Raw genomic sequence first — 24,583 nt, 5'->3', positions numbered from 1 at the left:
GAGAACATTGGAGATTAACAGTGCCTGGGTCTCTAGAGAGAGGTTTTTTGAAATCCCTCCTTTTGGAGATCTGCATTTTATAAAAGATTTCACTGTTTGCTGGGACATGGAGACAGATGAAGGATGTTGTCTCCATACCTGCTGGGACATTCAAAGGGATGTGCCAGAACCTGATTTCATTTAATCTCCCAGTGTGGTGGCTTCTATAAAGGGACTAAAGTGTTCTTACACAAGGTAAAGTGAGGAGATAATTGGGTATTTGAACTTGCTGAAACTGGAGTTTCCCTTCCAGATTGTCAGAATGACTACTTGAAAATAAAGTGCTTTCAGCCGTGTTTGCTTAGGGGCCTTTTTACTTTTATTTATGGCTGTATGAATTTTATGGCACTGGCTGTGCAGCAGTCCCATTTCATTCATGAGACCATCCCACAAGTGTTGCAGCCATGGATCTGAACCCATGTGGAGCTCAGCCATGCCTGGAAGCCAGGTCTCCCACCTTGCTGGTGCTCTGGCTGGGAAGGTGGTGGATCTCACTGCCAGCTGGGTTGAGACAGAAGAAACCTCTTGCTATGCCCAGATGCAGAGCTTAAGCACCAAAAATGAGGAAGGGGTCTGGGGTACAAGCAGCTGTTCAGGTTTGGTGGCTGAATCTATGGGGAGATGTCTGAGTCTGCCCAAGACTTGGCACATGAGCTCTGCAGCAGTTTTTTTCTTATGAACAGAGTTGTCTGCCTGTCATATGCTGGCTGGTGGGACCTGACCTCCTACTGAAGGAGTTACATCCTTGCACCCTATGTCAGCACTTTGAATTTTTCCCACCTAGCTTAACCAGAGCAGTGCTCTGTATGACCATGCCTTAATCAGTTTAATCACCTGTTCCCTGGTGCAAAAGGGGCTGGGGGGAGGTTGGGTGGGTGGGGGTGTATGGAGGGTGTAGAGAAGCCTTTCTTGATCCTCTAGTACAGATCAGGGCCTTTGCAGTCTGAACTCCAAGCGTTTCAGTCCTGTCTTCTCTTGGGATCAAATGGTGAGCCAGAAGGTCATCACTGAGCTCTCAGGCACTGAGTGAAAACAGCAGCACACCCTTCCCAAAAGCCACTGCACAGCACAACAGCTCCATCAAGGCACTGAGGTCTGAGGCTTCTGCAAGGGCATAACTTTGGGCTGGGACGAAGTTCACCAGTCTCTTGGCTTGGCTTTGGGATGACAGCTCACAGGCAGAGGTCAGCCAGACTCCATGAATATCTGCCAGATGTTTCGGGCACCCCTCCAACTAGAAAGGTCATGTTTTAATGCGTAGGATGTTTGGCCAGGTCTTAAGTTGGGACAGGCCTCATTTATTTATGGAAAATGTCTAGAATTTGTACCTTTCTATGCAAAGCAGTTATCAAATGCCCTGGTGTGTCACAACCAGCGGGTCACACAGCACTGGCATGTGCTTAATACCTGCAAGGCCATCTTCACCCCTTTGCAACATCACAAAAATGTACAACAGCTGAGGGATTAGTGCCTCCTCTGGCAGTTACTCCTCTCATTCGTTGCCTTCCCTGAGTGGTGAAATGCAGTTTCAGAGCTTGAGGTTCTGCGCAATCCAGCCCTGGACAGCTGTGACTTTGGTGTAGACACCAGGGAAGTATGGCCTGGCACAGCCATAGCCCCAGCTTGTGATTCCTGCTAGAAACCACTTCCCTGAGGGTTCTTTACATGCCAGGGGCCCGCCTGCATCGCCCTGCAGAGAGAGGAAAAGGGTACAGTATCAAGCCAGAGGCAGCCCAGCTCCCCCAGCTTTGAGATGTTCTTTCTCTCTGGGACATGGGCATTTGCTCTCCTGCTCCCCACTTCCCCAGGAGCCACATTCCAAGCTAGAGGACTGCTCAGTGATGTGCCTGCATGAACAATGTGAGGTTGGGGTTCTGGAACGTGGAAGAGTGTGTTTGGAGGTACAATAGGATCATGGAATAGGCTCCAAGGTATCCCCGTGGTCCTTTGCTTGGTGTTACCTCTCTGTGTTTCCCTGACCTGTCACGGGTTGGTGTATGCATGAGGTGTATGCAGGATGGACGTGGATAAAGGCAACAGCCATGGTGGATGGACAGACAGCTGAGCTGGGGGAGGCAGGGCCCTCCTGAGGGAATATAGCCTGGGGACTTGGCACGAGCTTGCTCTGTCCCAGCCGCAGTGTTTGCTGCTCTCACTCACTGAACAGCTGTCGACGGTGCCCTGTGGGAAACCAGCACACACCATCCTGCTGCTGATCTGGACAGGGTAGAACTTCTTGCAGGCCTGGTCTCCGATCATGTTCACTGCTGCCTTTTGCAGATGCTTTGACATGAGACCTGAGGAGACAAGTATTGATGTTAAAGGGGTGCAGAGCACGTGAGAAGCAGAAGCGTGTGTAGCAGTGGGGGCTCTGCAGCCTTACTCGCTGGCCAGAGGGAGAGACCTGCTCTGGGAAAGTCAGTCAGGCCTGGTTCCTCCCCAGCAGAGCAAGCACAGAAAGGTCCCTTGAGTGTGTTACTTTGTCCAGCAGCTCAGCTGACCAGATACAAATGGCACTGGGTCCTTGTGCTGCAGGAGCAGAGCTGGAGCAGCTGCTGTGGGGATGGGGAGTGTAGTGGCTGGCATGTAGAAAGCTTGGGAAGGCTCCAAGAGGGCAGAGGTGTGGCTAAATGGATGAGTACAGTGCATGGTGGCAGGGGAGGAGATGGTAGTGATACCAGGCCTTGCCCAGCTTGGTGTTCCCTGCAGGGTCCAGCCTGGCCTGGGACAGTGGTGTTTGGAACTGTAGGTGTTGAAGTATGCAAGGTAGGTGGCCAGTGTGGCCATCATGGATGTGAGGGGGCCCTCTCAACCAGTACCTCCTTCCTTCGTGGAGCCCCAGCCTGTGATGAAGCATCTGGCCCCTTCATGGAAGATGTGAGAACTGTCTGGGAGACATATCGGTCTGATGGTGTTGCTGAACTTGACAGGTGTGCTCAGCTCTAGCAGTGCCACATCATAGTCCAGGCTGTAGATGTTGTAAAAGGGGTGCTTGTAGATACGGAATATTTTCTCCATTTTGCCATCGATGCCACTCAGGAAGGGTGTTCCTAGAAAGGCCACCCACATTTTGGGGTCACTGTAACTGCAGAAAGACAGCAAACCTGGCTGTTAGGAGCACGGCCTCACAAGGAGGGCCATTCCTCCTCTTGTGGGGCTGGGATGCACTATGGCCACACCTTGTGAGGGCAGGGCCCCTGTCTCCAGCACACTGGGCACACCCAGGTTTTGCTCCGCTCATTCTTCTCCCCACTTACCTGCAGGGGCACACCTGTGATAGGGACCGTGTGCCTCTCACGGGGCACAGCATCCCAGCCACGGTGCTGGACCGCCAGGGAGGGCAAGGGCAGGTGGGCTGATGGGACTGGGGCCAAGAGCCAGCTGGCTTCATTAGCCCACCCCAGACTTACATGTCAAAGCAGTGAGCTGCAGAGAGCAGCCAGCGGTCGGCAATGAGGACAGCCCCGCACTTGTGCTCCTTCCGCCGCAGCCACAGGCTGACTTGCCAGGGCCACTCCCCTCGAGCTGCACTGCTGCCACCCACGATCTTGCTGAAGGCCAGAGCAGTTGGTTGGCCACAGTCTGGGACAGAGGAAGAAGCACCGTGGTTTTAAATGAACATAAGTGAAAAGGGGTGTCTGCCTGCCTTCCACAGCCCCTGCCGTGGGACAGCCTTCTGGGGGGGGGGTGTGTGCACAGGGCAGCAGGATGTGATGGATTCCATTCACCCAGCTGAAGCAAGGCTTGGCAGACAGGGTATGGTTTGTGAAATTGTTATCACAGATCACACCTTCCAGGGCTGTGGTATGTGAGGAGGGAACATTTGGATGGACTGGCTGAGCTATCACACAGCAAGGAATGTGCAGACCAAGGAGCAGTCCCAGGGATGACAAGACATTTTCTGGGCTGCCATGTTGTGCAGAGTTGTCTTGCCACCTTTGTGCTACCAGACTGGCTGGCCAGAAGGCTGGTGTGCTGGAAATGGTTTCTAATATTTGTAGCAGAGGAAAAGAGGCCACATCTGGCAGAAAATTTGGACCCTGCTCATCCAGCTTTATCTTGGTTTAGATTCTGGCAGAATAAGTAGGACCTGGACTACAGTGGGCTGGCCCAGGCCCCCAGTGTCCAGTGTGGGGCCCAGGACAGCCAGTGTGGATGTGGTGGGTTGCACTGGGGAGTCTGGGCCGTGCAGACCAGGGCTGGCAGCAGCCACGGGCTGCAGAGCAGGACTCACCGCAGTTGCGCTCGTCGAAGCCGTTGCTGCAGTCCACAACATCATCACATTCAGGGTTTTCTTTTCCAATACACACCTTGCTGGAACACTTGAAGGTGAAGCTGGTACAAGGCACCACTGGAAGGGAATAACCCATGGCCTGCTCAGTACTCCCTGTGATGGAGGCCTCCTACCAACATGTCAGTACATCTGTCATCAGTGTTACCTGGGGCTTGGGTGGGCTTGGCAGGTTCAGTTGTTCTCAGAGCTTCAGAGTTTTCACTCGTGTTTGTGCTCATCTTCGTTCCCAGGGTGGTTCTGCTGGTTGGACCTGCAGCTGTTGTGCTGGGCTGGGTGAGGATGGCTGTGCTGGAAGTTCTGGTGATGGCTGAACTGGAAGGAATGCCTGTGCCAGGACTGGGCAACTGTGAGATGGTGTCCAGGATCCAGTCTGTGAGTTTGGTAACTCTGGAGTACACACCAGGTTTCATAGCCTGGGCACAACCATATCCCCAGCTCACAATGCCAGCCAGGTAAAACACTCCTGGGGTCACCTCACAGGCCAAGGGCCCACCTGAATCTCCCTGCAGAAGAAGCAAGGCAATGGCTGCTCAGTACAGTCTCCCCCAGACAGGTCTACATGGAGCTGCCCCTCAGCCACACCAGGAGCATTTAGCTACCCCCAACTCTTCTTTCTTCAGCCTTGGGTCTGTCTGCTGCCATGCAGTGTGTGTGCAAGGCACGAGTCAGACACTGAAGGTGGGGTCAGTGGCTCAACCTGGCTGCACAGATACGAGTGGCATTTGTCCTGAAAGTTCATAGCTCCTGTCAGCACCGCTCCACAGCCACCACCAACTGCCCAGGTCTCACTGCCACTGGAGGAGACCTGCTTCATCCAGCATTCATCTGGCCAGACACAGCAGTGGGATGTTGGTTTAAGTCATTCTCAGCTTGGTGGAGCTTTATACAGTTTTCTAAATCTCGCTGGGCTTTTTGTGCTAAGGTGTACATGAATTGCACAGCCTGGCCACAGCAGCCTCAGTAAATATTTCACAAGGATCTGCTGAAGGCAGAGTTAGCCCAGCTTTCTGAACAGTCCACAGAGTAGAGAAATCCCACACTCTTACCTGGCATGAGTCTACCATCCCCTCCAGGAAGCCAGCACAGATCATTCGGTCAGTGAGGGAGAAGTTGTAGAGGAAGTCACAGGTGTTCTGGTCTATGATGGCCACAGAGGCTTTCTGCAGGATCTCGGGCTTGGTGGCTGCATGAAAAACATGGGATTAATGAGTGCAGCAGAGGAAAGTGGGAACTAATGAATTTTAGACTGACAACACAAATTTTGGGAGAACAGGCTCTAATCCCACATGAGAATTGAGTCCTATATGACCTATTTTCTCAGCAACCCTGAAGCTTCCTGGCTCACCCCAGGGTGCAGTTCTGTGTCTGTGCTAAGGATCCTGCACCCAGCTGTGTCCCGTGGTCCTGACAGCTTGTGGGTTCCTGGTCAGCTGGGCTTCTTTGGTAGCACACGTGCCACTCTCAGGCCTTCTCCCTGCAGTGGGATCTTTGCTTTTTCCAATTGCTTGGAACATCTCTGTGACTGAGCGTGGCTGCTGTGGCTGACATACCATCCTGCCAGAGCTGCAGCAGGCCCTGAGCCAGTGCCTGACTCTTGCTTGGCATGGCAGAGCTACTGAGAGGAGCCCAGCAGGTTTCTCCTGGTTCCCACCAAGCTGCTCTCTCAATTTTCGTGTTTGCTGGCGACTCCTAAATAACTGTGGTTTAAGGTAATGCTCTGTGTGCCTTTGTTCTTGCTTATTCTTGTGTTTCTGTCAGTTCCTGACTGTCCCCATTGCTGTCCCCTGTCCTGGACTGTGGGTCACAGTGGCACAGGCTTTGCTGCTCAGGGTGTCACTGCCCCAGGGCACATCAGCATCACTGCTTACCATTCCCTTCCTGGAGGTCTCCCCACCCAGAAATGAGGCATTTCTTGCCAACAGGAAACTTCTGTGCAGCAAGTGGGAGGCACAGAGGCTGGATGTATTTGTTGAAGACAAGAGGCCTTGCCAGCTCCAGTACAGCCACATCAAAGTCCAGAATCATGGGGCTGAAGAGGGGGTGTGGGATCACTCTTGTTACATTGACTTTCACTGCATTCTCGTCTGTTCCATTTAGTGATGTTGTTCCCATGTAGGCTTCAATCTCTTCTGGATTTGTCCTGCAAATACATAATTCTAAACATGCATGCTCACACACAGATGATTGCAGACAGTTTTACAGGATCAGCACACAGCAGAGCAGCCCTACTAAGTCAGGCCCAAAGAACAGTTGCCAGCAGTGGCAGCTGTTGGATATCTCCTGAAAGCAAATGAACATGTAGTAATAATCCTCTCCTTACCTCCAGAAATTTATGATTTCAGGACTGTTCTGGTACACAGGTTGTGTCTCTGTATTCAGTAGGTCTTGATGGATTTGGGGGTTTTATTTGGATTTTTCTAAAGTTGTGTTTTTTGGTTTTTTTTTCACCCTATGTGAATTTTAAATATTCAGCTTAATGACATTTATTAAGAACTGCTTCCTTTTGTTTGTTTTCCACCTGCTTTTGGTGGGTTTGACTCTTAAAAAAAGAGTCAAAAGGCGTCCCCTAATTGTACCCTCCATCATTGCACAGTCCCATCACACTTTCCCTTCCCACCAGTTGTTTTTTTCCCAGGTCTAGTCTGATCTATTGTGTCTTGCTGGTTATGATGCTGTTCCACACCCAGCTCATCCCCAAGCCTTGTGTTCACCTTCACACAGTGTTACTCCAGCCCTGTGTGGAGGTTGGTGTGCTGTGGATTACCACCAACATCCTGCTCATCTCCCTCGTTCTTCTGACTGTTACTGCATTCCTGTGCTCTTTAACCACCCCTGCCCACAGCACTGCTGCTCTCAGGGGAGTATCTGAATGTTTCTGACCTCTTGTTTTGAATGGCAACACTCAGATGGAGATGGATGGAGATAGCTGATGGAGACCACCCTTGTCCACAGACAGACAGCACTGCTGTGCCTCATTTCACACCTTACATTTCACTCACTGCTTTATTGCCCAGCTGTTTAATGCATGAGATTGTCTTGAACTCCTTCTCAGTTAGTTCCCCACCCTTTCTGCCTTCAGGAATTTATTCCTGACAAACGTTATCCTCTTGCTACTCATTTCTTTATCTAGGCTGCTTACAAATCTGGGCTTAGGCTCTTGCAGAACAGAACACACCATTTTCCCTTTACCAGCTGACCACGTGTCTCTATTTTGTATATTACAGACAATTTTTAAGGTTAAATTTATTAAAGAAACTCTTGTGGCATCTGTCCTTTTCCACCCCCTCTTAGATGTGTTGTCCTTGCTCCCTGCCCAAGCTGGGGTAACTGTCAGAGGACAGAAATTGTGTGAACAATTTCTATTGCATTTCTGAGACTTTTCCCTTGGCATGGCTGGGTGCAGACAGTAAAAAATACTATGCCACTAAAATGGCTACAAGAGCTAAGTTAGAACAAAGGTGGATTCATGCCACATGCCAAGGAGGAGTTCTGGCAGGTGAATAAAGTTTTCTCATCTCCTATGACCACCTGTTGTGATCCAATTAGCAGTGGACAGCAAAGTATGTTTTCCTTATGTATCCAGTGTAGTGTGAACAAGAACTAAGCGTCATGACCACTATATAAACTGTCTTTCTTCTAATAAAGCTGACATTTTGCTGACCATAATGGTCTGTGAGCATTATGTTCATGCCTCTTCACTAGTAGGTAACCCCTCTCTGCATCATCCCAACCTCCCCACAAAACCCCTTTTACTGTGACTCTCTAGTTATAGCAAAAATTAATGTCTTGTTTTGTGGCTCCAGTGCCACGCTGTGGTTTTGGCAGCACAGCTCTGTGGGGAAGGGCAGGGATGGCTCTCACTCGTTGAAGCAGTGAGCTGCCGACAGCAGCCAGCGGTCCCCGATGACGGTGGCTCCACAGAAGTGCCTCGAGTCCTCTTTCAGGCTGACTTGCCAGGGGATCTCTCCTCTGGAGGCATCTGTTCCTCCCACGATCTTGCTGGGTTTAGAGAACCCAGGTCGTCCTCCACACTCTGAGCAAAGTCAAAGCATGACTTGTGAGTACTCCAAGCAGAAGACAAGGAAGGAGAGACACTTGCTCTCTCTAACCAGTAAGTCTGAGCAGGGACAGGTCAGGGCTGAGGTGTGAGGATCTACCCAAGCCCTGTCTGCTGATCATGGCAGGGCCTGATGGTGGCTGTCTTCATCTGGGCTTTCACACTAACTGCTGTTCTGCATCTTGCTCTTGGCACATCCTCAATCCTGGGCCTTTCTCAAAGGCAGAGTAATCAGCAGCTCTGTGCCTCTTAGCCTTGCCATTACAGATAAAAACTTAATCCTAAATGTAGAAAAACACCTTACATCTGCATCTCCCTGCAGAGCTGCTGGGGGCTCTTGGAGCAGACAGGTCATCCTACAGACACCTGCCCTCCTTCCCTGCAGGGAGGAGATCTGTGTCTGCTGTGAAGGTGCAGCCACCAGCTTTGAGCTGTGGGGAGATCCACAGGTGGCAAACAAAAGTCAGTGGTCAACAGGTTAAATACTGTCAGACACTGCTGTGCCTTAGTGCCCTGTCCTGGACTTGCTGGAGCAGATGAGTCACTCAGATGAGATTGCACAGTCAGTCATACAGGCAAAGGAGCTGCATGGAACTGCACAGGTACTGAGTGACTTTGCCAGGCTGCTCTGGTCTGAGCTGGGACAGCCACACAGTGTCACATGTGCCTTGGCCTTAGTCCTTAGGCAAGGGTTGTGGGGCTCACCCTACAGAAAGTCAGCTCAGCTCAGCAAAAGAAGGAACCTGGCATTTGGAGCTGGATCTGCCACTCTTCCTGCCAAGGTGCACCACTCATGGGTGCTCATACCTTGTGGTCTCCCTGCAGTCACTGGCCTGCTGGCAGCTGGGGCTGGTGAGGTGGTGGGGGTTCCTCTGATGGTGTTGAGCTCTTCAGCACTGACCACATTACTGTTGGTACTGGAGTGTATTGGAGGGGCAATGTGGGCTGTGGAGCTGGGGAAGGCAGAAATAGCATCCAAGATCCAGTCTCTGAGTTTGGTAACACGTGTGTAAACCCCAGGCCTCCTGGCTTCAGCACATCCAATCCCCCAGCTCACGATTCCCGCCAGGAAAAACCTGCCAGATGGTTCTTGGCAAACCAAGGGCCCACCAGAGTCACCCTGCAAGAGAAGCCAGATGGTGAGCTCTCCCTGGGGATGCACTGAGCTCTCCCTGGCCACCTTCAGCATCCCTCTGCCAGCTGGGGTCTCTCTGTCCCTCTGTATCTCATCTCACTTCATATTTGCTCCAACCTAGTGATGACTGGAGCATCTCCTGTGCTGGCCTTTGGCTGCTCCTCCATGTGGGCACACTGTCCTTCTATTAAGTAGTAGCCTTGTGCCATTGATATGCCAGAAGAGCACAGGGACATCCTCTATAAAATAAAGGGTTTAACATTTCTACTGATTTAATCATTCATTAAATTGTTGCTCTTAAAGGTTAAGCCCAGCAGCTCATACACAGACAGATGATGGGTGTTCATACACAGCCCAGGGTGACCATGCTAATCTTTGCATCAGCTTTTCTTGATTTGGCCTGTGGTTCCCTGGTCAATTCTTTGTTATTGTGGGGCCCTGAGAGTGTCACTGATGGACATGTGGTGTCTGTGAAGCTGGCAGTGCCTTCTGGGGGTGACACTGCTCTAGATCAATAATGAATAACCAGATGGGTCATGTTGCTCATCCATCCTTGGATCTTCCATTGTAGGCCCCTTCTCTGGTGTTTGTGTTGTATTTGGTCCAGGAATATGAAGCACTACCACCACAGCAGTGCAGTTTTGCTCAGCTGGTGGCTGCAGGTTTGAATAGCTCTGCCAAGCCACAGGGACAGCTCTGGAAATCACAGCCCTCCCCCACATCACAGTTCTCCTCTCTCCACTGTGAAAGGCAGGACTGTCTCCAGGTGCCTACTTGCAGTTCCAGGCTGCATAAAGGCTAACTAAAGAAAACACTCTTTTGTTCACCAAAAACTGTTGTGTATATTTTAGTTTCCAGTGCTGCCCTTTGCCATCTGGATTTTGATCCAAGGGCCCGCCTGGTACATTGGTAGGACCAGCCCTGGTTACAGCTCAGGAAGTAGAGAAAAATAGTTAATTATCCAAAAGACTAAGCAGCAGTGCCCTCCTCTAAGCACTAGAGAACATCCTCATTTGTGCAGTCCCTGAGCTTGGGTCCAAGGCACAGCCTCAAACCTCAGGGGGGAACCATGACCACAGTGTCAGATCTGCTTCTTGAAGTGTCCCTTGGTGCATACTGAGAGGAAAAGACTTCTGTGGGGAGCTGTGCCAGCTTCCCTGAGCAAAGCTTACCTGGCAGGAGTCAACCTTCCCCTCCAGGTAGCCAGCACACATCATCCTGTCTGTGAGGACGTGGCTGTAGAGGCTGGAGCACAGGTTCTGGTCCAGCAGCTCCACTGTTGCTTTCTGCAGGAACTCGGGTTTCACCACTGAACGAGAAGGACACGACTGAGCTCAGCTCAGGGAGCCCTGCAGGGGACCAGCAGCCCCAGGTACAGCCACCCCAGCTGCCCTGAGTTCCCCTCCCTGGGGCCTCCTGCCCCACACACACCCCACCGTGTCTCCTCTGCTCCCTGCCCCGCTCTGCTTACAGAAATCCTCCTTGAGGTAGCCCCAGCCAGAGATGAGGCACTTCTGGCTGGTTGGGAAGTGATGGCCTGCGTCTGGCAGGCACACGGGCTGGATGTACTTGGTGAAGGTGACAGGTCTCTTGAGCTCCAGCACAGCCACATCATAGTCAGCCGTGTCAGCATTGTAGGAGGGGTGTGGGATGATCTGTGCAATGTCCATTTTCACTGCGCTGCTGTCGGAGCCTCTGAGGGAGGTGGTCCCTGTGTAAGCTGCCCACATGGCCGGGTCCTGAAACCTGGAGGAGACACGGCAGGGACTGTGTGAGCCTGCAGGCACAGCACTGTCCTGCAAACCCCAGCTGCCTCCTGCCATCCTGCCATCCACTGTGGGAGTGATGGACACTCCCCATGCTCCCCGTGAGGGGAACCAGGCGTGATGGGGCAGTGTGGGGCAGAGATGGCAGGTTTGGAAAGGAGAGGGAGGGAGGGAGATGGTGTGACCAGAACTTACTCAGCAAAGCAATGAGCAGCAGACACCAGCCACTTCTCCGTGAGGATTGCAGCACCACAGAAGTGCTCGTTGTTCTCTCGCAGGCTGACCTGCCATGGGAACTCCCCTCTGGACGCCTCTGAACCTCCAACTATCCTGCTGGCAGTCTGCATGGCAGGGCGGCTCCCACAGTCTGAAAGGGATGAGAGAGCCAGTGCATCAGGATCCTGCCTCTGTGCCCCAGCACCACGGACTTGGGGGCAAGTGGGAGAAGCTGCTTCAGCTTCATGAGTGCTCCCAGCACATGCTCAGACAACAGGACAGTGCCTGGGATGTCACAGGCCAGGCTTGGAAAGAGCACTGCAAAGCACTGGCCCATCACAGCATCCTCTCTGAAACTCTTTTAGAGCAAGAAATTCTGGGGAGAAGCATCTTGACTAGTTTGACAATCTCAGCCACTGCCTCATGATGTGCTCCCAGCAGCTCATGGGTGTTGTCCATCATGTGGCCCATGTGGCTCTTGTCCATCATGCCAGGTCACCAGGAAGGTGTCCCTTATCACAGTTGGTGTTTCTCAGGGCCCAGCTCCCCTCATCCTCACACAGGCATTTTCTATTGGCTTGAAAAGTCATGCTGTGTCCTTGACTCTCCTCAGTGCCTGGAAGCCAGTGGTGTCACCCCTGTCACAGTCTGCAGCAGTGCACTGTGGCCTGTCCCCCACTGTCCAGGAGACCTGCTGTGAGAGACTCAGCACAGCCCTTCCCTCAGAGCCATCAGCACACCCTGTCTGCCTGTCACAGTTCTTTCCACATGCAGTGGGTGTTGCAGCAGGTGACTGTGTCTCCAGGGCAGCTCCCTGGGGACAGCAGGGCTTGAGTCATTCCTGTCTTCTGCAGCCCACCCAGCAGCTCTGCCCTGGTTTCCCCAGGGGCAGCCACCACAGGGCAGTGTCCTTGTCACTCTGCTCCCTGGCAGGGCTGGAGCAGAGCAGAGCTGCAGCTCTTGCTGAGCTTGCAGGGCCCTGGGCCACCAGGTTATGGACAAGATATCTGCATCCAGGCTGCTGGTGAGAAGGAGGAGGAGGCTGCAGAGTGCAGGTTGCTCTTCCTGCTGCCTGGCTCTTACCTGATTTCAGTCCAGATCTGTGGGGAGAAGAAACCTTGCTGGGACCTGTGACAAAGCAGAAGGAATAGGAATCAAAAAGGGCAGCCCAGGAGCTTTGGGGACTGTGCTGTTCCCAGACTGGGGCTGCTGCAGGCTTTGCTGCATCATCTTCTCCTGCCTTTCCCTGCCCCATGGCCAGTGTGAGCTCCTGGCCTGGGTCCCTGCTGGGGAACCCTGCTCAGCCATGGGACAGGGGAGGAGCAGCCACCTACAGCTCTGTGGGCTTTGGGTGATTCCTGGTACAGGGATGAATTCCCAAAAGCAGTGAGCTGCCTCCTAGGAGCAGACTCCAGGTTTGAACCTATGCAGGACTGTTGCCTAAAGCCAAGGGGAGTCTGTGCACCCTCCACCTGGGCTGCACAAGGCTCCTGAAGATCCAGGGATCCTGCCCATTGTGGCAGAGGGAGCTGCAGAGGAGCCCACACCTTCATGTTTCCCAGGCACATGTTTTTTTAAATCTGCTGGACCTGAAGTCCTACAGTCACAGGCAACTCCACAGTCGCTGAAGGGAAGGAGAATTTCTTGTCAGGTGGTTTCAGAGAGTAATTCAAATATGAGAAATATCTACCTAAGCTGTAATTATTGCTACAACTCCGAGGGCTGCCTAAGGACTGCTGTGCACTTGCAGGTACAGACAGCTCAGCAATTAGCCTCCCAGAGCTCAATCCCCTGTCCCTTAGGCTGGTTCTGGCTGCTGCAAGAAAAGCCAAAGAAACTGCAGTTTATACTTTAGGCTCTGTAGTTGCTGTGAGCCCCTCAAGCTGCTCTTGCAGGGCAGAGCAGCAGGACAGCATTAGTGCTGGAGAGGTATTTGGGTACCCCACAAATGTTTGTGGAGCAGCAGGCAAGACCTAGGCTGGTCTCTGCTGCTGTGCAGTGAAGCTGGGAGCCAGGCAGGGCATTCCATTGTTTTGTTGGGTGCCTGGCAGCACCCCCATTTCCAGCACTGCTGCTGGGCATGAAGCCTTGACTGCACATCCAGAGATGAAGCCCTGCAACAGTTTGGCTCTCTGAGACACAGGTGGTGGCTTTGCTGTGTGACCCTGGGTGGCAGCAGCCCCAGCACTGGGCACCCTGCTCTGCCTGCCTGGCAAGGTGGGAGGGCTGTACCTGTGAGAGAAGCTGAGGAGATGGTCCCGTAGGCAGCCAGGGACAGACCCTGCCTGCGCAGGGCAGCTGCCAGCCCCTGCCTCAGAGCTTCCTCCTCCAAGGCAGAGCTCAGGGGCTGGGAGTCCTGAGGGGTGAAGGAGAGGCGGAAATGGACGATCACACTCGAGTTTCCATTCCTGCTGGGAGACAGGGAATCAATGGGGACATTAACTCTCCACAATCAGCACAGGCTCCTGTGCTCGCTGCCTACAGGGAACTGAAGGGAAACAAAACTGACTCTTAATAATGTGATTCTTAATAACTTAAGGTTTTCCTGGAGATGTTCTCTGGGTTGAAATGGTCATTTGTGGGTTTTTTTTGGCCCAAAGCTGTGGTTGAACAAACCACATCCCTCTGCCTTTCTGACTGCGCTTCCAAATGAAAGAATCCAGAACACTGCTGCAGTCCCAGAAGAAAATCCAGCCTTGATCAAAAACCAGGTTCTCTTTGTACTGGTTTTGAACAACAGCACAGGTGTGAGCTCACCTTCTTGGTAAGGCCTGTCAGAATGCCCTAAACATGAGCTGCAGAGTCTGCAGGGACAGCTGCCCACACTCACCTATAGCCCAGGATAGTGCAACCAGTGCAGCTCCAGTCCAGCTGGGAGTCCTGCAGACTGGACAGAAACTGCAAAGCAAAGAGTGATGGTCACACACTTACTGCACAGAAGACCCCAGGGAGGTGGGACTAGATTATGCCTGGGATTTAGCAGGGAGCTGGAGCTGCTGAAGCATCTTCTCTTGCCTCTGCAAGCAGCAGAAGCAGCCACGTCCAGCTCATGTCTAACCCTTTTCCCACCCTGGCTCAGGGCATGAGGCAGTACATCCCCTCTTTATGCTTTCCTACCTCTTTTGCAAGGAGCAGGTGTGAGCACACACCTCCCACACCACAAATGCCTCTCAGGGCCCTGACAGGGCCTCTCAAAGTGCAGCTCAGTCCCACAGTGTACCCTGCTGATGTTTAAGAAGTCCTAGTTTCCCTCCTGCCCTTGGCATCCAGATTCTGCTGAATGAGGACACTCGAGCTGGGCCCTGGTGAACCACCACAGTATTTCCCAAGTATTTTCTTGGAAAGCCCAGATCAACTCACCAGCCTCTCAAGAGCAGGTGTCAGCACCCTGTAGTACTCTGAGCTCTCCGTCTTCAAGCTGCTGTTGAACATGATTCCTTGCAGCTCCACTGTGTGCTCAAAGCTGGTCTCTCCTGGGGGATAGCAGGCTGCCAGAGAGGGACAGTGTCTGTCAGAGGCAGCTTTCCTCACTGCTCTGGAACATGGATCTCATCATGTCCTTTAAACCCCCTGGGTTTGGCAGTGACTGTCTCTGACCACCCCGGCTGCCTCAGGGGTGCCCCACGACCACACTGGGATACCCTGCACACCTGCAGGAACAGCATCTGGCACTGAACTAGTTTGAACTTGAAAATGGTGGATTTTTGTCAAGCCTGAAACAGTAGTTCATGAACAGATGGGTACAGCCTGGCAATCCCAGGTTGGCCCTGTCCTTGCAGAAACAGGCTGGGGAAAGGTTTGCTGGGTACTGAAGCCAGCTCGGAAAGGACTGTCCAGGTGGGATCTGTCAGTCCTTTCTGGGGTGCTGGCCTCAGGTGGCATCTGCCATGGGACACCAGAAGCAGCAGGAGGGAGGAGGGAGAGGCAAGGAGATGGTGGTTGTGCTCTGGAGTGGGACAGTAAAACAGGCAATGGTTGGTGGCTGCAAGGGGCTGTGATAGGTGATGGCAGGGGTGGTGAGGTACAGTGACAGGAAATTTGGGAGTCACAGAGAGAGATCAGAGGATAGAATCATTGAATCATGGAATCATTTATGTTGGAAAAGGCCTCTGAGATCATTGAGTCCAATCATTCCACCAGCACTGCCAAGCCCACCACTAAACCATGTCCCCAAGTACCACATCTACACCTTGTAAATCCCCATGGGGATGGTGACTCCACCCTGGGCAACCTGTGCCAGGGCTGGATAACCCTTTCAGTGAAGGGGTTTTCCCTAATATACAATCTGGTGCAACTTGAGATCATCTCCTCTGGTCCTGCCCCTTGTTTCCTGTGAGCAGAGCCCAAACCCTACCTGGCTGCACATTCCTGTCAGGGAGTTGTGGAGAGTGAGCAGGTTCCCCCTGAGCCCCCTTTTCTCCAGGCTGAGCTCCCTCAGCTCCCTCAGCTGCTCCTCATCAGACTTGTGCTCCAGACCCTTCCCCAGCTCCGTTCCCTTCCCTGGACACTCTCCAGCCCCTCAGTGTCTTGTCATGAGGGACCAAAAACTGACCCCAGGGTTTGAGGTGGTGCCTCAGCAGTGCCAGCACAGGGGGACAGTCACTGCCCTGGTCCTGCTGGACACACTGTGGCTGGTACAAGCCAGATGCCAGGGGCATTCTTGGCCACCTGGGCACACCTGGCTCATGTTCAGTCACTGTCAGCACCCCCAGGCCCTTCTCCACCAGGCAGTTTTCTGGCAGGACCTGGCACTTTGCCTTGTTGACCCTCACACCACTGGCCTTGGCCCATCAATCCAGCCTGCCCAGTTGCCTCTCTGGAGCCTTCCTGCCCTCCAGCAAATCAACACTCCCATCCAGCTTGGTGTCATCTGTGAACTGACTGAGGATGCCCTCGATCCCCTCATCAAGATAATTGATAAAGATATAAAACAGGGCTGGCTCTGGGGAACACCACTGGTTACCAACCCCAGCTGGATGTAACTCCAGTCACCACCAGCCAGACACTGAAGAGGCACCTGAGCAAGCCACGAGCAGCCAGTTTCTCCAGGAGAGTGTGGTGGGAAACAGTGCAGAAGGCTTTACTGAAGTTGGGGTACACTGTATACACAGCCTTTCCCATATCTACTAGGTGGGTCACCTTGTCATAGAAGGAGATCAGGCTGGTCAAGCAGGACAGGAATAGAGCACATGTGTCATGAGACACTGAAGATGAAGTGCTCCAAAGTCACATATTGAGAACAAGAGTTGACTACAGCCCCTGTTTGTGTGTGTACATGCAGGAACTTGATCCCATTTTGTCTTCAGCGGGAGGATTTGGAGGATTTTTGCCATGAGCAGTGCAGACCACTTCTCTTTTGGAGCTGATAAACTGAAAGAATGTACCCAGCTGCACACTCACCCAGCAGGATCCCCAGGCAGAGAGCTGTGGCACTGCCAGCCACAGCAGTGGCAGCAGCAACCTTCCAACAGCAGCCTCTCAGTCTCCTTCCCTGAGTGCCTTGTCCTGGCACTTGTCCTGGCTTTATCTGGTCCATGCTTTTTAAGCAGCTCTACAGATTAAAAAGAAGAAGAGGAAAAGTATAAGTGAGATGAAATGTGTTGTGCTGGCCGTGGTTACCCCAGGAGCTTCAAACATCACCACGAGAAGTGAAGGGATGGGCACACACTGCACTCAGGCTGCACTCTTGATGCACTGAAGATGCCCAGATGGGATATGGTGCTCCAAAGGAGATCTCAAAAATGCCAAAAATAGAACAGTTATCTTGCTTTTTTTTTTTTTTCTGGTCTGCAGCCTTGCTAGAACAAGCCAACCTGCATTTGGCCTTTATTTGGCCAACATCAACAATTGGGTGTCAGCAGGAATGAAATAGCCTGGGATATCCACTGTGATTCCAGCAGTCATTCAGACAGGCTGGTTTTTGCAACAAGCCTGGTGAGACAAGGAGAGGCACTGATTTCCTGTGGCCCTAAAATGTATTAAATAACTGGATTAATATTTCTCCCTCACAGGCAGGAAGAAGACACGTAACCCTTCCCTTCAGACTGGGCAGGATAAAGGCTGTCTCAGACAATTTGTTTTGTCAGACTGGAAATCCACAGAAGTCTGACCTTGGCCAAAGGTCCAGAGTTACTCAGCTTCAGAGTGAGTTCTTCGAGGACTCAATCTCTAGAGGCTGGGAAACTTCAGATTTACAGGTGACACCAGAAGGGCCTTGGCAAGGCACAGTCTTCTCTCAGACTTACTCTGCCTTGATCCTGACAGCACCAAGAGCATAAAACCCACCCAGCTCTTCCATCCTCAGCTGCAAAGTGTGTCCTGCCAAGGGACATCTCCCCTGGTCACCTCCTACCCACTCAGAAGGTGCTGTGAGAGCTTGGGCTGCCACAGCAGCGATTCACTGCTGCTCTAAGTCAGGCTGTGACTTCGGGGAACCTGCAGAGGAACAGCCCTTTCTAATGTAAATGCAGCCAGCAATGAAAGGAAGAGGGGAAGAAAGGCACCCAGGACACGGAGCAGCAGCTCCCCGTTTCAGAGGAGCTTTTCGTCAGCAGCTCTTTAAACTGAAGCTTCTAGATAAGAGATTTTAAAAGGTCACTTCTTTGTGAGGCAACAAACAGAGGGAAAGGGGAGAGGAAGGGAGAGTCTGTCCAAGATCCCTCTTTTTTTTTTAGCAGACCTCCAAATATTCTTTTTCAGCTGTCACTGAGCCTGGCACAGATAGGCACTGTGGCCCCTGGTTCCTCTAACAATATCTCCATTTGACAATTCAGCTCTGGCTAAGAGGAGACAGGTAGGGAACATTCTTCTAGTGGTTCTTGTGACCTGAATACATACAGATGAGGGATCCCTCCTCCACTCTTTTCAGTAGGTTTTAGAGCCACTGCCTCTCTTGTCGTGTGCTGAATGTGGGACCTCAGAAATCTAGTCCAGGTCTGCTGACCAGACCATCAATGGACCTCAAAGGTAGGACAGCTGCATCTGAGAAAAAAATCAACACCACAGACAAAACTGGCTCTGGCTGGGTGTTTTTTTAACAATACAGTCTTGGCTGCATATAAAAGTCATATTACAATAACAGGCACTTGGAACCCTAGAAAGAAGTTTATATCAGTGATTGCAGAGGTATTTTAACTGGAAAAAATAAGAGTATTTAGAGAGCATTTTACTTCACAAAACAATCAAAACTTGTCTTTGCTCTCCCTTTTAGCATAAGGAAAGTTTACTTTCTTTTGTTGTGAGTGGTGTGAGTTAAAAAAAATAAAAGGACATATAAATGTAAAGCCCATTTTGTAAGAGTGAAGTAGAGATTGTAATTTTTTTACTGAAAATAATAAGAACTAATCTGTAAATACATAATGGAGATCTGTAGCAAGGAGCTACACACAGTGAAAAACACTGTGGCATAAAATCAGAGGAGCAAAAAGTAAATTTTTTTGGTGGGGCAGAAACTAGGAAAGTATTAACAGTCAGAGGAGCACGAGTTTCCAGTAGGAATTTTGAGAAAAAAAAAATGATTTTTCTGTCAGCTCATAAATTGAGTGATTATAAAATACGATGCCCCCGACAGCAGGGGGTGGGGAACTCTGACCTAAGAGAGTCCTCTCTGTCCTGTCTCAGGGAGGTGTCTTTCCACTGCTCCATTTTAGCAGGGAAGGCACATCTGATGTGCTGCAGAGAGTCAGCAAGAGCTGTTCTGTGACTGTCACCATCTCCAGCTGCCCCCCAGGATCTGCTGCCGTGCTGGGAGGTGGCAGCCCCGGGTTTTGTTTTCTCTGTAGGAGCCTGGACTTTGCTCTAAGGCAGCCTTGAATCATCCCATAGGATTTCCTTGGAAGACATATTTTATTTCTCAGCAGGTTCAGATAGGTAAATTACAAAATATTAAGTAATACTGTAAAAATATTCATTTATCCAATTAGCCAAACTGTCGCTAACACCCAACTCTTCTCGTCAAAGAGGACAAGCAGCACATGTGTGTGTGTGTGTGAGCACACATGGGTGTGTGAGAGCCCACATGAGTGTCTGAGAACATGCCTGTGCAGTGTGTTGGGGGCACATCACATGCAGGAGTGACAAGGGGACAAGGCAGGGCCACCCAAGGAGGGCCACCCCTCTTGCCTGTCCCTGCTGGGCACTGATCCAGCCTCACCCTGGGAGGTGTCTCTGTTTCACTCAGGTGATCCCAGGCCATGCACACCTGCAGGACTGGCCCAGAGCACAGTTCATCTGTTCAGCATAAATTGTGCTGGGCTCCTGTTGTCAGGCAGGAACTGCCTTCTTGCAAAATGCACCAGCTCCCAGGGCTGCAGCACCACAGTGGTGTCCCAGCACCTTGCTTGTGACTGCCCAGCAAAAGGGGCTGGTTTTCCTCATTTACCTTCCCATTCCCCAGCCTCTTCCCTTCCACTACTTGGTGCTTCTTGTCCTTCACCTCACTGTGTCTTCCCCTTCATGTCTTCACCTCCTGAGTCTTTTCCTTCTGCCTTCCCAGCCCTCTCCAGCCCTCAGCCTCTCTCCCTTCAGAGACTCCTGTCTCACACTGCACTGCCCCAGGCTCCCTCCAGCTTCTCCCCTTCCCAGTCTGTCAGCCCCTATCACAGCCCTCGACCACAGGGACACGAGCTGAGCCCCCTCTCTGAACTGTTGGCCAGAGGAAAGACAGACAGGAAAGAACCAGTGGTGACCGTGTCTTCAAAAGTCAACTTTTATCTGCATTTACAGATAACGAATACCAGGAGACCCCAATGTCCCCTGATGGTGAGTTTGGGCTGCTCTAGGATCTTTGTGCTTCGTTTCTGTATTCCAGATGATTTTTTTGGGATGGTTTTCTCCCAGGCTGTGATTACAGAGGGCAGCAAATATGCTGCAACCATCCGAGTAACCAAGTGTTAATAAAGGCATTTGGTTTATCCCACGGTGGGGCAGTGTGACTCTCAGCACAGCAACACTGTGTCTGCTGAGCCTCCAGGAACAGGGGTTGTAAAACTGTGTCATGGCCTGAGGTCACGCCTGTGAGTCCTCACCCAGACAGAGCCTTTGCAAAATGTGGCACAGATATGAAAAATATGCGACTTGCTGGAGGCAGAACACAAGCCCAGCAGCAGATCTACCTGCAGCCTCAGCAAATAATGAGCCTGTGGCCAAAGGCAAGTGAAGGACTACTGATTTTATCAGCAAGATAAGACTTGGGGCACTTCAGAGGAGGAACACAGTAGAAGCAGAGTATTTCTCCAGAAGGAGGTAGCCCAAGATGAGTAAGCAGACTCCAGCCTGCCTCATTTGGTGGGTTCACCACATCTGTGTCACCAAACCATGAGCTTGAGCAGGAGAGAGAAGATGGCCATTTGCTGTAAGTGAAAGCAGAAGCATGACCAGGGGAGGTGAGAGATGTGGGTGTGCAAACAGGTCTGCTGGCAGAGCGTGGTGGTGGGAACAGCCAATCCCAGTTAAAATGGGGTCAAAACCTTGTGATTTTTTCCTTACAGTTGGGAATTGACGTGTATAGAAATGGGGCTAACTTGTGGCACCAGCTACTGAGAGAAGGAAGGTAGGATACCTTCCTAGGGGAGTGGATTTATAACCAGCAGTACCTGTTGGGTGGTGGTGCAGTGCAAGGACATGTCAGTCTGGAGAGGCCAAGAACCATGTGCCAGTTCCCCCTTATGGCTCAGGGGTCCCTCAGAGCCACTCTGGGAGTGGGGCTCCAGAGAAGGGAGTGTTGGAATTCATTCCAACACTGTTGTTTCCTGGTGTCTTCCCTTAAACCTTCTGAAGAGATGATGCTATGCCATAAAAAGAAAGTTGAACAGATACAGGACAGAGCTCTCAGCATCAAACCCACCCCCATGACCAGCAGACACAGGTTTGGCTAACGTGGCCTTTTTGTTTCGTGTGCCATGGATGTCACTGGCCACCACGCTGATTCCTTGGGCCACCCAACACTGCATGTCTTTAATCCTTTTGCTTTAACCCATCTCCAGTTTCTGTAATGGACACATAGAACTGTGCACGGCCCCATCTCTGCAGGTTAACATTCAGAGGGGGTTGTGCTGCATTTGAAAGGCTGCACCCTGCTTTCAAGCAGAAAGAAACACTGTCACCTAAGAGGCTGCAGGCTCTGGACTGAGGACAGCTCATGGGCCTGCAAGTGAGCAAATCTGAAAGTCCCTACTCACCTGCTGCCCTCTCCTTGGAGGTGCCTCTGGTTCAGCTGTAGTCCTGCTCTCAGCAAGCCCAGTGACACTGTGCTGGCCTTGTTTATTGTCCCTCTTGGTCTGCAAATGTCTCTCAATTTACAAGTAAGAAGATCCTCTTCCTGCCTGCCAGCTCAGCAGCCCCAGCTGGGGCATGACAGACAGGCTGGGCTCCCTGGTGCTGGTATTATCACTGGTAACAAAGGCTCTAACATCACTTCCACCTTGGAGACACTCAGCCCTGAGCTCTCCCTTTGGTAACAGAGTACTGGGCGGATTTGTGCCTGCAATTACTTCTTAAACTTTTAGCCGTGGATTACACAATAAAATAAAGGCAACTCTCCTGCCCCCTCACTGTGCTGGATTGAAAACTCGGTGCAGATAGTAAATACTGAATGCACATGGGGAGTATCCAGTAAGTCAGGAAGCCTATGTTTGTCTGGGTACTTTTCACAGGAGGAGCACTATATAATTTGATACTTTTCAGCTCATGAATGGCCAGGAAAAACTCACATGCTTAACTCATGGCATCTCCTTTAGGGACATCCACTCCCTTGGACACTTTGCACTGGCCCAGTGCAAAGGCTGTGGAAGGAATCCTGGTCCCAATGAAGTCAGTGGACAATACTGGGACCAGAGGATCTTCAAGGAACAGGGGCTAAACTCGATGTCTTCATTTTGCAGATAGGCACATTTTATTCTTTCTTGCCAGCTGACATACATTAAAAGCAATGTGCACATTACATTTTTACCTAGCTTCAGCTGTTCCTGCAGGTTGACAGGCAGGCATCAGTGTTCATGGGCACAAAACCCCCACGCTACCCTGAAACCAGTCATCTGCAATGCATGTTCCCTCAAAGGGAGAGATCACAGAGAGAAACCAGCCAGTGATGAAGGATATCAGTCAAGCAGCGAACTCACAGCACCTGAGTCAATGGGATTTTTGTCATTAACCTCAGAGGCTGCAGAATGAAACTCTGCATGTATCAGTACACAACAGTGTCACTGCTGAACTCCAGAGCTGGGGCTGTGACCATGCACAGCTTTGGCCCAGCCCCTCCTGTCTGAGACCATCCCCAGGCAGAGGCTGCAGGGTGTTGCCCACATGGACAGCCCAAATCCTGCACTGGGCTGTGTTGCCTTGCTTGGCACCTCACCCACAGGGACCCCTTGAACAGAGTACAGGGGCTGTGCTGGGCTCCCTGCAGACCAGCCTCACTTGGCAGACAAGTGGGTGCAAAGCAGGGCGACTCTCAAGCCCTTTCCTTCAACCGTGGGAACAAAGCACCATCCAACTGCAGAAACACTTATCTGAGCTCAGATAATGGTGCTGTTCCCAGCCCATGGAGGTTGCTTACAGCATTTAGGTCTGCATTACTGCCAAAGCTTTTTGTTTCCCATAAGCTACCCTGAACTTTCTTTCTAGAATATTTCGTAATTTGCTACAGCTTTTAAATAATATAGACCATTCCCTGCATTTGTTTTCCAAAGTGTTAAAGAAAATAAAATGTTTCTCCTTAACCAGTACTTTTGGACAAGAGGGTCTAGAGGTCACTCTCCACTAAGGTTCATCCATTAGGTCCCACATGTGTTTGCTGATTAACAGACAGAAGATGAAATGTCCTTCAGAAACACACAGCTGGCAGAAGGGTTCAGCTTCCACAGACATTCAGTGGGGAGCCCATTTCTGTGGCCAGTGGGTTTCTTTGGTCCCAGGAGCAGAAAAAATTCCCCTCCACTCATTTGTGCAAAGTGGTCCCAACCTCCCCTGAATCATGTTGGTGTTACACGGAATTGAAAACCACTAAAAAGCACTTCAGCATCACATTATAAAAACTACTGAGCCTTAAGCAAGCAGGCTTATGTGCTGAGGAAGCACAGAAGTCGTTTCCCTCTCTTACTTTCAATACGAGGTGAGCTTAGCTGCTTTCCCCACAGGCAATGAATTCACAAACCAGCTGTTTCCTCAGAACCAGCAGAGCAAGAGGGATTTCCCCGAGTACGGGGGGAAACCCAGCAGGAGAAGCAGCTTCAGACTCCCGCTTGTCTGGAAATCTGCGGGCGCAGGCAGCAAAGCTGCTTGACCCTGATGGAGAAGCGAGGAGGAGGAGGAGGAGAAGGACAAGAAGGAAGAGGAGGAGGAGGAGGAGGAGGAGGAAGAGGAGGAGGAGGGCTGTCCGAGCCCCATCGCCGGGCAGGAGGGACCGCGGTGGTCGCGGAGCAGCACCCGCGGGTGGGTTCGGCTGTGGGGGAAGGCGCAGGTTCTTCTGTTCCCATCCGAGCCGAGAGAGCCCGGCACCTTGGAGAAAACGAAAAGAGCCCCTAAGAAGGAGCAGGGACTCACCCGCTTTGCTCTTCCCGTTGCCGCCAGGTGCTTTCCCCGGCAGCTTCTCGCCGAGCTCGCCCGGCCGGGCGCGGAGGGGGCGGTGGGAGGCACGGGGGGAGTTCGCGGCGGGGCTTAAAGGCACAGCCTGAGAGGCAGGGACGGGTCACCCTGAAGAGCTGGTTTGTCGCTTCGCTGAACTTTGGGTCTGAGCGCTTCCCCCCGCCCCTCGCTCTCCCTGCCCGCGCCGGAAAGTGGAGCAGCGATGGAGCAGCTCCTGCCTCTCCCTCCCCGGCCACGGGACCTTCCCGGCTGGGCAGCTCCCATCCCCTCCGGCAGCAGCACCTTTCACCCGCAGGACAGAAGGGAATAATCGCTGCCTGCAGTGGGGTGGTTCGTGCACTGAGTTCCCCCCGTCCTCCCTTCACCAGAGCTTGTCACCCCTCCCGCTCTGAGGCCGGTGGGTGATCGGTCAACCAGCACTCAGAAACAGCGAAGGGAGCACTGTTACAAAAAACTACGAATTTCCTCAGTCAGACATCCACAGCCCTTGCAGT

The 24,583-nt window shown here is 51.9% G+C and overlaps 1 protein-coding gene across 1 annotated transcript; it reads right to left on the bottom strand.

The window, feature by feature from the left end:
* Positions 1-241: 241 nt before the first annotated feature.
* On the bottom strand, positions 242-24,335 carry TMPRSS9 (transmembrane serine protease 9). Its single transcript, XM_051810583.1, has 19 exons — positions 24,048-24,335; positions 16,908-17,058; positions 14,868-14,995; positions 14,338-14,405; positions 13,740-13,915; positions 12,591-12,635; positions 11,487-11,658; positions 10,997-11,271; positions 10,698-10,834; positions 9,198-9,510; positions 8,195-8,366; positions 6,202-6,473; positions 5,380-5,516; positions 4,479-4,836; positions 4,274-4,390; positions 3,450-3,621; positions 2,859-3,124; positions 2,200-2,336; positions 242-1,729 (listed from the first exon to the last, which is right to left on the bottom strand). Exons 2-19 carry the CDS (start codon positions 17,041-17,043, stop codon positions 1,568-1,570), a joined length of 3,243 nt encoding a protein of 1,080 aa, XP_051666543.1. The 5' UTR covers positions 17,044-17,058; positions 24,048-24,335; the 3' UTR covers positions 242-1,567.
* Positions 24,336-24,583: the final 248 nt, after the last annotated feature.

This window comes from Manacus candei, unplaced genomic scaffold (assembly GCF_025592945.1).
Source record: "Manacus candei isolate 608988 ecotype Guabito, Panama unplaced genomic scaffold, ASM2559294v1 h1tg000078l, whole genome shotgun sequence".
Lineage (NCBI taxonomy): Eukaryota > Metazoa > Chordata > Aves > Passeriformes > Pipridae > Manacus > Manacus candei.
Note: the sequence above shows the minus strand (reverse complement) of the source record. Positions and strands in the feature narration are given on the sequence as shown.

Coding starts and splice junctions, on each gene's coding strand:
- TMPRSS9 (XM_051810583.1), bottom strand. CDS start 17,043: ATGGACCAGATAAAGCCAGGACAAGTGCCAGGACAAGGCACTCAGGGA. Junction 3,125..3,449: donor GCAGCTCACTGCTTTGACAT/GTAAGTCTGGGG, acceptor GTCTTTCTGCAG/TTACAGTGACCCCAAAATGT. Junction 1,730..2,199: donor GCACCGTCGACAGCTGTTCA/GTGAGTGAGAGC, acceptor CTCTCTCTGCAG/GGCGATGCAGGCGGGCCCCT.